Genomic DNA, 16,292 nt, shown 5'->3' on the forward strand with positions numbered 1-16,292 from the left:
TGTCTGTAGATGATTTGGTCTTGCATCTCACATGCCCAGGGCTGCCACACCGATCTTCAGGTTCTAGACCCATGCCGACCGCTTGATCAGCGCTGATGCCGCCAAAAACAGCTCACATTGTACGCCCACTTTGCCAGCTATCCACAAGTCGCTACTCCTGATGCGAACTCTTGTTGGAACAGAACAGCTTCTTTATCACCCCCCTCTCATCTGGTGGTGACTGGCCACACCTGGCAACAAGTGACTCGACACAACGAGCAAACGATCCACGGATTGGTGTACGTGGGAGTGTTGGCCGTTCTCCGGGGTGCATCCCGGTCCCTGCCAGTCATCATCTCAACGTCACAATCCGATCATCAGTAAACCTTCCGGCCGGGTGCTGCCGCTGGTTTTTACACCTCAAGAAGAGACCACCTCGGTCGTCCCAGGTCTTACACGCTGCTACAAAATGCGTCTCACGGTCATGGCGACAGTCCGAGCCGCGCACGAGGCCAGGCTCGCGGCCGTTTGTTTTGAGACGAGCTCCCTGCCTTTCCATGGCTGGTTGCCCAGATGTGCCGGCGAGTCAGTGCCGGTAGGAGACCAGTGACTGGGCCACGAGTGACGGCTCATACCGAGAGGAGTTAGCAGCTAACTTCCTTCTTCGCCTACAGTGTCACCCCCGGCTGGGCGCTTGTCGTTCTTTTTTTTTTTTCATCTTTGAAGTCAAAGAACGGCGCTCGATCTATTATGGAAACGCCTGGCGGCAGTGAAGGACTGCCGGGCATCCCTAAACTATTAGGTTTGTCTTCATGGTCTGAAGCATCGGTCGGGACAACGAGCCTTCATAACGATGTTCTGCAGACTCATCTTGTACTAGCGTGTTGCAAAGTGCCGGACTCGTAGTCCGTCGGACTGAACTTCTGTCTGGCAGGTTGCGCCGTCGAACCCGCAATTGATGGCGCTGCGCCTGAACAGTAATAGCTGCCCCTTAAGCTCCGTGCCAAACAAAGAATGCGTTGATCCAAAGCCAAGCGGCTCACGACCGCCGTTTCGAGTCGCGAAGGGAAGCTGTGGTCGTCATTGACTCAGGTCAGGCCTTCGAACTCCATGCGCGGGGCGGCAAGGTTTCGCTGCACCACCTGACCCCCCGCTGCGAGGTTGTTATAGGTCCGGCGACCGAGATACGCGTGGAACACGCAATGCGCTACCAGCGGTGAGGCATGGCGGCCAGAGTTGAACCGATCCAGTACCTTGACGGACGAACCAAGAATTTACTTACAAGCAAGCCCCTTGCCATGCATGTACAGTCAGCAGCCGGAACCCATGAGCACGTACCGTAGAGCAGGGCTCAGCCTTATGTATTCATGCAAGCAAGAAGCGACCAGGGACAGCGTCCGGCGCGAGTCATCGCAGCGGTTCACAAGCAGGCCGCTTGTGTAACAAACGATTCACGCAAATATCTTCATCACGCTTGAAGGGAATCAGAGGGCCGGTAGCAAGTCAAGCTCGGGTGACGTGGATTCAATCCATGGTTGGAAGGGCCGGCTCATCAAACCCCACTGCGATGCAGCGGGAACAGAAGGGGACTCACAAAGTGTCTCGATTCCAAGTGATGTGCTATAGACCACCTCACTCAGGGAAAGCAACACCTGACATCTGGCAAATCGCAACTGTCAGATCAGGATCAGTGATTCTGCCATTTCTGTTCTCCATTGCTGACAACGCCTTCACCCTCATCTGTTCAGTGTCAAATGCACGTGATCTTGCATCTTAACGGAAGCGCCCGATGAGATCCCCGGACCGCCAGATCAGAGTGGATGTCGACAGATGGGGCAAGCATGACACCACGGGACCTTTCTGCAGGAGGCAGGTCTAGCAGTTCTGTCGCACAAATAAGCTTCGTAGTATCAAAACCCCTCCACCCGCTTGAAGCGGGTTACAAGCGATTCGAGGCAAGCAGGGCGTCACACCGTCCACTGAAATCCACGTTGCTGGGCCGGCGCACAGAAGAAGTACTGGAGGCTCCGAAGCGAAGCATCCGTTATCTGGTGTTTGAACGAGCAGCAGCGTTTCTTTGTCTTGTCTTACCAGATGGCAGTGGCAGCTGCCTGGGCTGCCCTGGTCCTTCCAGGGACATTTCAGGGCGGAGCGCTAGCGTTGTCACAGGGCATGGCGCGATGGGTACGGTGTGTCTGTCTGTCTCTGTAAGCAGACCGAGCAGACAAATGGAGGGCAGGTGTAGTCCGCATCCAGGGAACTGGAAGCTTCCGTCATTCCTTCCTTCGCTCCCGCGTCCCACACCAACCAGCATACCCATCCCCCAGCCTCCACTTCTTCACAACTGGTGTCTGAATCACCCCTCGACACCCGATCACCGTTGCAGCCAGCCTTCGTTTCCACTTCGCATCTTCCTTGCCCTTATGCCGACCCTTTCAGAGCCCCATCCTGACTGCGAGCCTGGCTATTGACGACTTATTCTTCCATTATTCATTTGGTCACTCGCTTTGAAATCATCCATTTCGGTGCGGATCGGGTGCATCTCTCGTTTGCCCGACGATCCTCACCGAGTCCCCTTGTTGTTCTGCCCCAGTCCGTCCACGACGACCATCGCAGCCAGGATAAACATACCTACCTATACGCACAGATCGGGGGAAAGTCCGGACTGTTGCTTCCCCCAAACTCAACCCCGTCTATCTGTCCGGATAAGTTCACGCGCTCGTCACAGACAGATAGCCTGGACGCCTCCAAACCTCTCTGAAACAGCCCGGGCGAAGGTGCTGCCTCGATACTTCCGACATCTTTGATACCTTCGACAGCCTCCCTGCCCTGGCCAACATGTCCACATCCGATCCTGTTGATCCCGACTACATCATGGAGGAGGCAGTCATATCTCCTGAACCCCTCTCTAACGAAGACGCAGCCAGCGAAGTCGACGTGAACAACATAGACCTGACCATGCCACCAATCTCTGACGACGATGTTGACAACGACGATGCCGTCGGGCACATCCACACACCACCGCCAAGAATTGCCGCGCGTTTCTACCGCCCAACCCAGACCCGTCGCAAAGACTCGGCGGCATCCTCACGGCGGAACTCCATATCCTCCGCCCATTCGCGATGTTCGTCCGCCCACAACTACACCCGCCGCAACAGCGACGGCCACCAAAGCAAATTGATTGCCCAACATCTGCGGCGCACGTCGTTCCTCGAAGACCGCAAAGCCCGGCTCGCGGATCGTGCAGCCCACGCTGAGAAGGTGCGCATTCGAGCGGCCCTGGCGAAGGCAACGCCGCGAGGCACGTCCTCATCAGAAGAACGCGCTCTTGCCGCTCAACAAGCGCGAGAGAAGAAGCTTGCCGAAATCGTCGCCTCGTGCGCCGAGGATGTCAAGAAGGCGAGGGCAGTCGCTGAGAGCATGAAAGAGAAGCGAGAGACCGAGCTGGCTCGTGTCAAGGCACGGATGGAAGAGCGCATGGCCGAAGCCGATCGCCGGCGAGAGGAGCTGAAGAATCGCTCGGCCAGCAAACGCTTCCGAGGTCAGAGCTTGACGAACAAGAAGACCTCTCTAGACGTGCTGCCCGAAGACAACGATGATAAGGATAGTGGCGAGTTCCCGCCCTCTTCGCCGCCATCATCGGCGAAGCGCGTCAAAGCAAAGCAAAGTCCTTTGTATACCGAAGACGAGGCAGCAGGAAAGCTTCAATGGTGGTGGCGGGCAGTGCAAAGGAAACGTGCAGTCGGCGAGTTTGCCGAGTTAGGCCTTACGGTTGACGGTATCCGCGACAGCACTTTCGACAGCGTCGTCGATCTGCTCGGCCAAGAAAGAGTTCTTCTGCGGACAGCTCGCATTCTGCGCATCTGTGGTTTGCAGGAGGGTCAACCTGGCTCTGTTGGCGAGATGGCAGCGGTCCGCACGTTCCTCAGCGCCTTCATCATCTTGGGCCATCCGGCCCAGGTCCTGAGCAACAAGGATGGCACAGCACAGCAGGAGCAGGTTGGAGCGCAGTTGCCCCAACCTATGCCTCACGATGATCTTGCTAACCCGCAGTTACAGGATCTCGTATCGAAAGCAAGGGATTTACTCATCTGCTTTGAAAATGTTTTTTCTCGCCTCAATGCGAGTAACAGTTATACGGCCCCAGCTAAGCTGCGTCAGGGCGTCTCTGAAGACTACGCCACGTTCCACAATGCCTTCATTGCGTGGAAGTCGCGTGACTCGGACTCGCTCGTGCAGGTCATGTTACTCCAGTTCGTTGAGCTGGACATGATTTGGCAGACGGTCAAAGATAGTACCGACGATGCCTCCGCGGAGCCGTATCGTGAGAGCATCAAAGACAATCAAGTCAAACTGATTGTGCGGATTAAGAAGCTAGCTGGCCAGGAAAGGGGCAAGAAGATGATCGCCGATGCCGTGCGCCAGGCACGCAAGGCTCGCGCCGTCAACAAACCCACTGCCGACATGAAGCCACGCGTCTCGGACAGCGCCGAGGGCTCTGCTACCGCCGCGAGTCTCGTCTCTTCGGGAGATCAGACGGTAACTCCGCCAGCAACACCGCTGAAAGCCTCCACGAAACCCCAACCTCCACTGCCCATCGTGTTGCCGCCTGGTCTGAACGGACTTCTGCCGCAGAACCGAGTTGTTGTACACGAACTGGCTATCAACCGAGAGTACCGGATTCCCGCCGATGAATATTGCGAGCATAGGGCGACCTTCCAGCAGCCACTTTTTGAGGGCATGAGGGCTGAGCTTCACTCCAACGAGTCGGAGGCTGGCTTCATGTACTTTGCGACAATGATGCGATACTTCAAAGACTCACTCCAACGACTGGTACGGCCAGGAGCATTCATGCACAAGACAATCGGCGAGGTCCTTGACGTTGAGCTCGCAGAACAGCAGTTTCAGATGGGAAGCTTTTCTTATGAGAAATTCTTCACAGCGGTTTCTTCTCTGTTGCCCAAGCTCTGCGCACCCTATCGTGACGATGAGTGCAAGGATCTTGTGACAAACAAACTCCATCAGGGCACCTTGGTAGATCGAGTAGAGGCGCTGACAGGCTTCATCGACGTAATGTTGTGCGACTACGTCAATTTTATGTTATCGACGGCAGCCCCGCAGCTCATTGAGTCTGGACCGCAGTACGAAGCCAAGAAGTTTGACGAAGCCCTGGAAAAGGGGCATCACAAGCTGACGGCAGCTGTTGAAGCGTGGCGTTCGGCACGCCTCAAGGTGCTTGCGGAAGCGAGCAAACGCGACCCTGAAGGCATAAACCACGCCAAGAACAGGCCAACGGCCGACAAATTTTACGCGCAGATGATGGTCGATCTCTTCACGCAAGCGCTGCCCATTCGAGAGGAGACGGTGCCGGAAATGCTCCTCTTGGACTACAAGAGGATGCAGAGACTATCACTGGCGTCACAGAGGATTGTCACTGCAGCAGCGATTCTTCTTCAATGCAAGAACATACTCAAACGCGACGTGCGGTCGCCGTGGAAAGCGGAGGCGGCTCGGATCATGCTGGTGCTCGAAGCGAAGCATGACAAGATGGAGACGACGGTGCACGGCGTCATGGTGGCACTCGAAGCAGGACGGACGATGCCAGCGGCGACCAAGACACACCTACGGGCGCTTGTTACCAAGGTCGTCCAGGCAAGCCAGGACTCGATCTTGAACGGGGCCGAACCGCAGGAACCAGTGTTGCGGCTCCTGCTGACGCGACTTCGTGGCCACATGTTTGCCAGGCTTGGCGCAGGGTCAGCCAGCGAGAAGGTCAAGGCAGCAAGCACAGCTGGTGAGCGTTTGGCGGGGCTCGGGCTCGCCGAGTTCGCGACGCAAGTCCGAGAGATCGTGGACGAGCTGGCACGGGTCGGAGCCGTGGACCGCGCAGCACATACGAAGTGGTGGGAGGCGGTTTCGGAGAAGGTGCAGCAAGAGGAGGCGGCGACCAGCACAACAGTGGCATGATTTATAGGCATGAGCCTCATGGAAGCGTGACGTCTATAGCGAGAATCAGGTGTTTTTTCCTTCGGCAAGCGGAATCGGTCTGTGTTGCGGTACGGCAGGACTTGTTGCGGAATCGGTTTCCATGGGCTGGGGCGTTTGGGCAGGGTTTCAAGGTTTCGGTTTTCCCCCGTTGTAACGAATATGGACATGCATGGGGCAAGGGAAGAGAGCAAACGATCATGGCTTCGTACGCGGGACAATCTATGGGAGACTGACAGTAGGAGGATGAGGAGGAGTTCAATGAGTCGAATCATGGACATGCTTTGGAGGTCAGGACGTCGGGTAAGGCATGCTACGATATGGTGGATTGACCAGGTGCGCGTCACTTTGACAGCAGCGTTATTTTGCATTTGAATGAACAAGCCAGCGTTCTCCTGACGAGGTGTTCGCATGAGAGTTGGCAGCGATACGACTCGTCCCACTTGTGATGACAGTGAGTACCTATGTACCTCCTTAAGGTGCCTAGGTAGCCTATACCTAAGGTTCGTTCTCCCAGTGTTGTCAGAACTCCGTGTGAAGTATGCGAACGTCGGGTCCACACTGTCTCAGGGTCAGCTCGACCTGAGCCCATTTCGCACGCTTGGCATCTCTTCATCAATCGAACGACACCACCTCAAGATCGACTACAAACAAGGCGACTTTGGCACTGGATGAGCGTCACCATCAATTTACACTCATCATTCCTCGGTTGAAGAACAGCAGCCCGGCAACGTCTCATTTCTGCCAATGGCCCACGTCGGCCTTCTCAGCTCGAGGCTGGGAGCGGCTGTGTGGCTGTCAGGGGCGAGGCTCTCGTGCGTCTCTGCATCGGCATCCGCGTCTGCCATCACATCTTTGTGTGGAGCCGTCACGCACCCGCGCTTTTCCCAGCAGTTTTCGTCGCCCGTCACTACTTGGGCGCCCGCGACACCGCGCTCGGCTCCGACCGGCTCGACATCGCCATTACACAATGAGCTGGCGGTGGCGGCACGGCGGCACGGCGAGCAACTGAGGTACGTCCATGAACCCGGGGCAGACTCGAATCCAGACCCCCAGAGAGACAAAGGTACCCCTGGGATGCCATCGTGGCAGGCAGCACCTTGAGGGAGCTAAGGTAGCTCTTTGGTGCTCCCATGTCCACAGCTCGGCACATTGTGGACCCCCGGTGGTCCACTGACATTGGCATGGCGGAGGCTCTGCTCTCTCTGAAGCCATTGCTAAGCGCAGGGCACTTCGGGTACGGTGCCTACCTTACCTAAGGTACCTTACCTAGGGAGGTCGGTAGGCCATGGGGCTCTCAGCCGCCTGTGACGCTCCCCCTACCTCCCCAGAGGTAGGCTGTCGACCGACCGACCCTAAGCAGCCTGATGCGCCCGCACTGGATTCCCGCCATTGGGTACCTTCCTACCCCATCCATTCATCGTATTCATCTGAGGGCATCCCCTGCCCGCCCCCCTCTTGCGTGCCGAGTGGCCCGGTGGGAGAGCTCTCTGCCTTTAGTACCTTACCCTAGGTAGGTACCTAGGTGTGCGGTGTGGGTCTCGGTCTCGATCGCCATCTGCCCCTCCTTCAATGCCCCTCCTTCAATGCCCCTCCTTTTGGCTGGCTTATTATGCTTCTGCCTTTGGTTCTTGAGCTTTAGCTGGAAGAGATCTTGGAAATCCTCCTTTCCCCAACCTCACTACATCCCACCTTGCTTATATCTGCGATCGTGCTCTCAGATTATTGCATTGTCCACGCCTACTTTTCGCCTCCGTTGTCTCGAGCTACCGTTCGGGATTCGTCTTGCTGATCCCTGGTCACGTCACTCTAGACCTTCCACCTCGCCTCGTCGACACTGCTCTTCCGTCACCACATCGGAATTGGCATTCCACGCCAGTTCTTTCGGCAACATGGCGGACCGCGATGTCCTTCCCGATGCCATCAGGCCCTCGCACTATGTCGTCTCCCTGCGGGAGCTTGACTTTAAGAACTGGACCTACCAGGGAACCGTCAGGCAAGTTGCCAACCACCGTCCCCAATCGCCCTCGCCATGATGACGCCTGACGCTAACCTCCGTGCAGCATTGACGTAGAGGTTGTCAAGCCCACCAAGGAGGTCGTCATCAATGCCCTCGAGCTCAAGCTGTCCAAGGCTTCCGTTACCGTCACGCAGAATAAGTCCACCGAATCGTACGAATCCGCCTCCATCTCCCTCGATGAGAAGAAGCAGCGCGCTGTCATCGCCTTTGACCAGGAGATTCCTGCCTCTCAGAAGGCTTCTGTCCTCATCCACTTCGAGGGTATCCTGAACAACGACATGGCCGGCTTCTACCGCAGCAAATACACCCCCGCCGTCACACCCGCTGCCTCGGTCCCCCGCGACGACGAGTGGCACTATATGCTGAGCACCCAGTTCGAGCCCTGCGATGCGCGTCGCGCCTTCCCCTGCTTCGACGAGCCCAACCTCAAGGCCACCTTTGACGTCGAGCTCGAGATCCCCGACGACCAGGTCGCTCTCAGCAACATGCCCGTCAAGGACACCAAGAAGACGCGCGATGGCTTCCACCTGGTCTCCTTTGAGACCAGCCCCAAGATGAGCACATACCTTCTCGCCTGGGCCATCGGCGACTTTGAGTACGTCGAGGCCTTTACCGAGCGCCGCTATAATGGGAAACAGCTGCCTGTCCGTGTCTATACCACGCGCGGTCTCAAGGAGCAGGGCCGCTGGGCTCTGTGGCATGCGCCTAGGATCATCGATTACTTCTCTGACATTTTCGGCATCGAGTACCCTCTGCCCAAGGCCGACCTGCTCGCCGTCCACGAGTTCTCGGCCGGCGCGATGGAGAACTGGGGTCTGGTCACCTACCGTACGACGGCCGTCCTCTACGACGAGAAGACGTCCGAGCCGCGCTACGCCAACCGCGTGGCCTATGTCGTAGCACACGAGCTCGCCCACCAGTGGTTTGGCAACCTTGTCACCATGGACTGGTGGGACGAGCTGTGGCTGAACGAGGGCTTTGCTACCTGGGTTGGCTGGCTCGCAACTGATCACCTGCATCCCGAGTGGCAGGTTTGGCCGCAGTTCATCAATGAGGGTATGGAGATGGCGTTCAAGCTGGACAGTATCCGTGCCAGCCACGCCATCCACGTTCCCGTCAAGGACGCCCTCGATGTCAACCAGATCTTCGACCACATCAGCTACCTGAAGGGTTGCTCCGCCATCCGCATGCTCGCAAACCACCTGGGCGTCGAGACCTTCCTCAAGGGCGTGTCCAACTACTTGAAGAAGCACCAGTACGGCAACGCCAAGACGGAAGCGCTCTGGAGCGCTCTCAGCGAGGCCTCTGGCAAGGACGTCAACAAGCTGATGGGCCCTTGGATTTCCAAGATCGGTCACCCCGTGCTGACCGTCGCCGAGCAGCCCAACCAGATTTCGATCAAGCAGTCGCGCTTCCTCTCTACCGGCGATGTCAAGCCTCAAGATGACGAGACAACTTGGTGGATCCCCCTCGAGCTTGAGGGCAAGAAGGGTGTCAAGGGAATTACCTCGATTGCGCTGGAGAAGAAGGAAGACATCATCACTGACATTGATTCCGAGTTCTACAAGCTCAACTCTGGCGCCTCGGGCTTCTACCGCGTCAACTACCCGCCCGAGCGCCTGCTCCAGCTGGGCAAGCAGCTCGACCGCCTGTCCATCGAGGACAAGATTGCCATCATTGGATCCGCCGGTGATCTCGCCTTCTCGGGCAACGGCACCACTGCTGCGCTCCTCTCGTTCATCCAAGGCTTCAGCAAGGAGGACAACTACCTAGTCTGGAGCCAGGTGCTTGACTCCATCGCATCGGTCAAGTCCGTTTTCGGCGAAGACGAGGTCATCAAGAAGGGCCTCCAGGCCTTCACCCTCAAGCTGATCGACGAAGCCGTTGGTAAGGTCGGCTGGGACTATCCCGAGGGCGAGAGCTACCTTACTGGTCTGCTGCGCAAGCGTCTTATCCTCACCGCCGGTGTCAACGGCCACGCTGGGTACGTGCCCCTATTCTTTCGAGTGATGCTTCCTTGCTAACGAGTGACAGCGTCACCGAGGAGGCTCTCAAGCGTTGGAAGGCCTATGTCGAGTCGCCCGAGTCGAACCCTCTCCCCCCGGCTCTGCGCACGCCCGTGTTCCGCGTGGCCGTCAAGCACGACCCCGTCAAGGCGGTCGAGGTGCTCAAGAAGGAGTGGTTCACGACAAAGTCGATCGACGGCAAGGAGGTCTGCCTCAGCGCCATCAGCGCGGCCCGCGACACGGAGCTCGTCAAGAACACGATCCTCCCCTTCCTCTTTAATCGGTCCCCGCCCGCGCCGGCCTCCGAGTCGGTGCCCTCGTCCGACATGCACGTCCTGGCCTCGGGTCTCGGCGCCAACGCGTCCGCCCGCGAGGCCCAGTGGCAGTACCTCCAGGCCCACTGGGACGACTGCGTCGTCAAGGCCGGCAACAACGTCGTCGTCGACCGCCTCGTCTCCACGAGCCTGTCCAAGTTTGCCGACGCCGACAAGATCAAGGAGATTGACGCCTTCTTCGCCGGCAAGGACACGGCCGGCTTCAACCGCACCCTCGAGACGGCCAAGGATAAGATCCGCGGCCGCGCCGCCTACCGCCAGCGCGACGCCGCCGCTCTCAAGGCGTGGCTCGCCACCAACGGCTACGCTGCGTAGGCGCGGCGTCGCTGGGTCTGGCTGTAGTGGATATGGCATAGCCGCACTGCGCAGGATACCAATGCACGTCCACGAAATGTCTTCTCTTCTCCTCGCCCTGCTCTTCTCCCGTGACGTGTGCGTTCTGTGTGCAATGTGTCTTAACGCCTTGGAGGCTCGTCCCATGCTTCATTCTGCAGAGCTTTGGCATTCAGGCATACTACCCTAACGTTCCTTCTCCCACGAAAAAGCGTCTCATCTTCACAGGGAACACATATCAGCTAGGCGGCATATTCGTGTTGGTACACGAAGCGCATCACGAGTCACAAGTACGCCGGACGTTTCTTGATCCCCATATTTTGGGGTCCTTCAAATTATGCATCATGTCCATGTGAATTATATACCACCCGCCGCTCGCCCATCAGGGCCGTGGCCGCCCACCATGTTCCGGCGTTGCAAAGTTATAGTGGATCATCCGTCCGAACAAGGGCACGATGGCGCAGGCGCAGAAAATGAAAATGGCGGCGCGGTACTCGACCATGAGCACGGCCTTGACACCTGTCAGCAGCGCCTCGAGGCTCTCTGCCATCTTCTCCTGGCCGAACTCGGCGCGGACGCGCTCGGCGCCGGCGGCACCCATGCGCTTCATGTCGGCGTCGGCGCCGGGCACGAGGACGGACTGCATCACTGTTGTCCAGGCCTGGACGTCTTCGGGGTCGCGGAGCCAGCCTGTCTGGCCATCGACGACTGTCTCCACAGGCCCGCCCGTATTCGCGGCGAGGACGGGCACGCAGGCGCGCATGGCCTCGAGGGGCACGATGCCAAAGTGCTCGTTGGCAGGGGTGTAGACGAGCAGACGAGCGGAGCGAAGGAGCGAGTCTTTGAACGCCGAGGGCACAGATAAGAGGAAGAGCACTGGGATCTGGGGAGAGACGGCAAGGGCCGAGATGACGTTCTTGGCCGTAACCGACTCCAGGCCGAGAGACTTGGCGAGGGCGACGAGCTCGCGGTGGTATTCGTAGTTCTCCGCAGAGCGAAGGTCGTAGCCGCCTGCGATGACGAGGCGGACGTTCTTGCGGGCTGAGGGAGAAAGGCCTGCGAAGGCGCGGATGGCGAGGGCGACGTCCTTTTTGCGCTCGAAGCGATTGATGCTCAGGATGATATTCTCGTCGGACCAGACGGCGTCGTCGGCGGCTACCTCGGTCATCTTCTCAGAGGTTTTCGTCTCGGGAGAGGCGTCGGCGGGCTTCGGGGGCGTAGGTTCAAGCTCGATACAAGGGTAGAGGACCTTGAAGTCCTTGCGCTTGGCCAGGCTGGGCCAGGTGTCGGCGGCAACCTTCTTGGTGAAGGATGAGTTGACGGCGATGACGGCGGCGAAGCCCATGGACCACTGTTCGAGGAGGTCAAAGGGCACGCGGTAGGCGCGCTTGAGGAAGTTGTCGCGGCCGCGGGCGAGCAGCAGGTCGGGGAAGTGGCAGTAGAAGAAGATGGGGGTGTCGGGATAGAGCCACTGCAGGAGCGGCAAGCCAGCGCTCAGCTGGTCGGCGAAGAAGTTTGTGGGCCGCAGGCGACCGAGCTCACCGGTGAGATAGACCTGCCAGATGAGGTGGAGCTGGCGCAGGACGGCGCAGAGGATGGTGAGGCGGTCGAAGATGTGCGGCGGAACAGGCCAGCTACCACGGACGCGGACGTCAAGAGTGCCATTGCGGGCCTCTTCAAAGCAGTGCTTGGGGTCGCAGTGACTCGTGAAGATGGTCACCTTGTGGCCGCGGTTTTGAAGGCCAATGGCAGCGTCAACGACTAGGCGCTCGGCACCGCCGATGCCCAGGTCAGGGTGGAAGAAGACGACCGACTTCTTCTTGGGAGGTGGCCGCACAGACATTGTGCGTGGCTGCTGTGATGTCGTCGTCTGTATGCTTCGACCTCTGTGCTCGTTGGATGTTGGGTGAAACTTGGCTCTCGGGTAGGAACTTGTTGGTTGATCAAGAGAGGCCACGACACAGGAAGTCAATGCCTGGTGCTTCTTTTTGAGAAGACGACGGCAAAAGATCAGGCAAAAGAGCAAAAGATGGGTAAATGCAGAAGTGGCAGGTCCGGCAGAATAGATACATGTAGCAAGAGCTTCCCCCACTGGCGGGGCAGCTGCAATGGGGCAGGCCAAGCATGTGCTCCTGCCTCCTTGTCCTTGGCCGCTCCCCCTTGGCTCCTTCCCGGCCCGTCGACCCCGACTTGGCGGTACAACGGATAACTGCTTCAATTCTCAGGGTCCCCTACCTGGTACCTTAGGTAGCCCACCATCAATTGATGATTGATGCAGGTCGCAAGGCACACGTTCTTCAGGGTCCTCTCCTCCCTACCGTCGTGTTCTACCGTCTGGGGTCTGGTCTGGTCTCATTTCCCCGGCTCGTGGCCCCCATCTTGACGACTTTGTCTTTCCTCTCTCTTCACCCACCGCACCATGCGCTGCGAGCTTTGATCGCAATCGTCCTAACGCCGCCCAGGCGCGGCACCTACGCTCTTTTTCGCTGCCACCTGTCGTCTGTCGTCCGACACAAAACAATTTGGCGACTGTCATTCATTTATCAATGCGCCTCCTTGCCCGGCGAGCCGCCGCTCTGGCCATCCTTTCGGCCCCCCTCTCAACGACCGCCGATGATTCCGACAGCGAACAGACAATCTGGGCTACCCCTCACGAGCAATATTCGTCCTCTGTCGGTGTCTTAGGCTGCAAGATTGACACCAACCGTGTCGCCTACTGGCCTGCCGCCATCAGCTGTAATGACATCTGCGTCGAGGTCCAGCATGAAGGTCGCAAAGTCAAGCTGCTGCGCATCGACCGCTCTGAAGGCGCTTACGATATGAGCTACGACGCCTGGAACTACCTGTACACTGGCAAGTCGGCACGCGATGAGCCTGCCGTGGGGGGACCTGTCGAGATGCAATACCGCAACCTCAGCGCCTCGGACTGCGACGACCTCATTCATACCAAAGGCAGCCGTCTGCCGCTGAGTGCCCCCAACAGCATGAACTTTCTTGCGAGCTGTCTCGACGCGCCAGGCGACAACTGGGTCAAGGACAACCACATTCTATACAACGTCCTAGACCCTCTTTGTACCGTCGGTCGCGACGAGGAGTGCGAGCTGGACTGGCCCGCCGCCAACCAGGCCGTGTGTCCCCACACCATGGGCGAGCCAGTCCCGCTCAAGGACAAATCTGTGGTCAATGTGCAGTACGGGACAGGAGACTCTGTTGTCGGCGCGACTGGTGAGAAAGTGGATGATCCCTCCAGCGCATCGACTCTGATACCCAGATCATACGTTCTCCTGTCGGGGGCTTTGTTGGGCGTGACACATCTATTTTGCTATACCCCTTTCTGATTTTACGTTTTTAGGACATCGCACAACCACTTTTACTGAGCAGCCCATCTGTCGTGACATCAAATCATCCCATATTGTGACTCAACAATCTGAACATGACCATGTACGGCCCCATCCCGGACTTGCCGATCCCGCCGATGTCAATTCCGGGGCCGTGGAGCCGCCAAGGTCGCACCGGAGTGGGCACGCCAAAAACCGGGAACACAGTGAAGACTTTTTGGCATATCTGACCGCAACTTGACATGGCTGTCCTGTGACATATATAAACTATTTCCTCGCCCCTCAAACTCATTGAGCGCTGACAACACAGCGGACTGCAATCAACAGACAGGTCAGTCCCAAGTACCTTGCGGCAAAGGAAGAGAGGCCGCCCCACCACAGGCGCCAAACCCTCACACACATTCAGACCCATGGGGGACGCCGCATCATGGATTTCGAAAAGCAAAGCTACTGGCGCGATCGCTTCGCCCGCGAGGAATCATTCGAGTGGCTTGTCACCTCCTCAGACCTCATGGCCATCCTCGACCCGCTCCTCGCCAGCCTGTCCCTCGGCCCCGACGCCCGCATCTGCCACCTCGGCTTCGGCACCAGCGACCTGCAGAACCACTTTCGCGCCCGGGGCTTCTCCGCCATCACAAACCTCGACTACGAGCCCCTCGCCTGCGAGCGCGGCCGCGCCCTCGAGGTGACCCGCTTCGGCGACTCGAGGATGGAGTTTCGCGTTGCGGACGTCACGCAGTTGCCAGCCGACCTGGGCGCGTTCGACCTCATCATCGACAAGAGCACCGTCGACGCCGTGGCATGTGGGGGCGACGACATGGTGCTGAGAATGGGGAAGGGGGTCGAGAGGTGTCTGAAGCCCGGGGCCGTGTGGGTTTCGCTGAGTTACTCGTCGGCCCGGTTCTCGGACGAGCGTCTTCCGTTTGATGTTGAGGTTCTGCACAAGTTTCCCGTGCCCAAGATGAGCCCAACAGAGCCGGATGTGTTTCACTGGTGTTATCTGCTGAGGCGGCGGGCGCCGGGTGTGAGGCTGGGAAGGGCGGAACTGGAGGGGACGGATCGGGTCTCTGGGGAGACGTGCGGGAGTGGGTTTCAGTATGAGAGGGAAAGCCAAACCACAATGGAAAGGGCGACTGTTTCTTGACGTGCAAGTAAGGAAATTTCTAGATGATTCGAGCCGTCAGGAAACGCACTGCATCTGGACGGTTGATCGGACGAATTTGCAGTTATCGACGGGTTTTTATGATTCTTTCCCGCCCGCTACCGACCTTGGAAGATTTTTCAATACCGCAAAACATTATTTTCCTCCATGGCTAGTCAACCGCGAATTAACTCTAAAATCATATCTATAATCCCTGGAAGTTTCATTCTGAATCACAGCATATTCTGATTCACTGGACACCGCTCTTAGTGAACAAGGCATGCTCATATTCTGCGAGGGAGGGGCCGCCGGCTGCCCTTAGTCATCACATCGCTGCCCCTCACTACAATCCACCACAGTCACCACGCAATTGCGTGGCCAGTCTTCAACACCCATCACAAGAAAGCATCATCACATAGCTGCAATGTCACAAAAAACGCAAGAGCCCGTCATCACCAAGGTCTCTGACCTCGCCACGGCTGACGCCCGCTGGGTGACGTTGAAAAAGCTCGACTACGTCGATCAGGTCGGCAAGTCGCGCTCCTGGGAGGTCGCCACGCGCAAGACGACGAGCAAGGCAGGCATCGATGCCGTCGCCATGGGCAACATCCTCCTTCACCCGTCCAAGCCGGCCTCTACCATGCTCGTCATTCAGTACCGGCCGCCCCTCGACTCTTACACCGTCGAATGGCCGGCTGGCCTCGTCGACGCCGACGAGACGGCCGAGCAGGCCGCCGTCCGTGAGTTCAAGGAGGAGACGGGCTACGAGTGCAAGGTCCTCAGCGTCAGTCCGCCGCAGGCGGCCGATCCCGGTATGACCAACGCCAACATGCAGATGGTCATGGTTGAGGTCCAGCTCAAGGACGGTGAGCCGGAGCCGGAGCAGCGCCTGGACGACGGCGAGCACATTCAGCGGGTGGTCGTACCTCTGGCGGAGCTCTACGACAGACTGGTCGAATACTCCAAGCAGGACCGTATGATTGTCGCGGCCAAGCTGTTTCACTTCGCCGCTGGCATGAACTTTATGAAGACGCAGAAGTACTTTTGAGAGAGGGCAAGGAGAAACGGACACGCTTCGAATCTAGACGTCTCAAAGCAGCTGGGTGACATGAAGTATCTGTGACCATCACTCGAAGACTCGGCATCTTTGTCCGT

At 58.1% G+C, this 16,292-nt stretch overlaps 6 protein-coding genes across 6 annotated transcripts; 5 read left to right on the forward strand and 1 right to left on the reverse strand.

The window, feature by feature from the left end:
* Positions 1–2,817: 2,817 nt before the first annotated feature.
* On the forward strand, positions 2,818–5,946 carry D7B24_004446 (uncharacterized protein; the record flags this gene model as incomplete). The annotated part of the gene is made up of 1 exon (XM_028638616.1): positions 2,818–5,946. One exon carries the CDS (start codon positions 2,818–2,820, stop codon positions 5,944–5,946), a length of 3,129 nt encoding a protein of 1,042 aa, XP_028496734.1.
* A 1,910-nt stretch (positions 5,947–7,856) lies between these two features.
* On the forward strand, positions 7,857–10,640 carry D7B24_004447 (uncharacterized protein; the record flags this gene model as incomplete). Its single annotated transcript, XM_028638617.1, has 3 exons — positions 7,857–7,977; positions 8,039–9,968; positions 10,019–10,640. 3 exons carry the CDS (start codon positions 7,857–7,859, stop codon positions 10,638–10,640), a joined length of 2,673 nt encoding a protein of 890 aa, XP_028496735.1.
* Positions 10,641–11,040: 400 nt separating this feature from the next.
* On the reverse strand, positions 11,041–12,501 carry ALG2 (Alpha-1,3-mannosyltransferase-like protein; the record flags this gene model as incomplete). The annotated part of the gene is made up of 1 exon (XM_028638618.1): positions 11,041–12,501. One exon carries the CDS (start codon positions 12,499–12,501, stop codon positions 11,041–11,043), a length of 1,461 nt encoding a protein of 486 aa, XP_028496736.1.
* A 703-nt stretch (positions 12,502–13,204) lies between these two features.
* Positions 13,205–14,035, forward strand: D7B24_004449 (uncharacterized protein; the record flags this gene model as incomplete). The annotated part of the gene is made up of 2 exons (XM_028638619.1): positions 13,205–13,956; positions 14,011–14,035. 2 exons carry the CDS (start codon positions 13,205–13,207, stop codon positions 14,033–14,035), a joined length of 777 nt encoding a protein of 258 aa, XP_028496737.1.
* Positions 14,036–14,423: 388 nt separating this feature from the next.
* On the forward strand, positions 14,424–15,140 carry D7B24_004450 (uncharacterized protein; the record flags this gene model as incomplete). Its single annotated transcript, XM_028638620.1, has 1 exon — positions 14,424–15,140. One exon carries the CDS (start codon positions 14,424–14,426, stop codon positions 15,138–15,140), a length of 717 nt encoding a protein of 238 aa, XP_028496738.1.
* Positions 15,141–15,561: 421 nt separating this feature from the next.
* Positions 15,562–16,185, forward strand: D7B24_004451 (uncharacterized protein; the record flags this gene model as incomplete). Its single annotated transcript, XM_028638621.1, has 1 exon — positions 15,562–16,185. One exon carries the CDS (start codon positions 15,562–15,564, stop codon positions 16,183–16,185), a length of 624 nt encoding a protein of 207 aa, XP_028496739.1.
* Between the last annotated feature and the right edge of the window lie 107 nt (positions 16,186–16,292).

This window comes from Verticillium nonalfalfae, assembly GCF_003724135.2.
Source record: "Verticillium nonalfalfae strain VnAa140/NRRL 66861 chromosome Unknown scaffold_25, whole genome shotgun sequence".
Taxonomy (NCBI): Eukaryota; Fungi; Ascomycota; class Sordariomycetes; order Glomerellales; family Plectosphaerellaceae; genus Verticillium; species Verticillium nonalfalfae.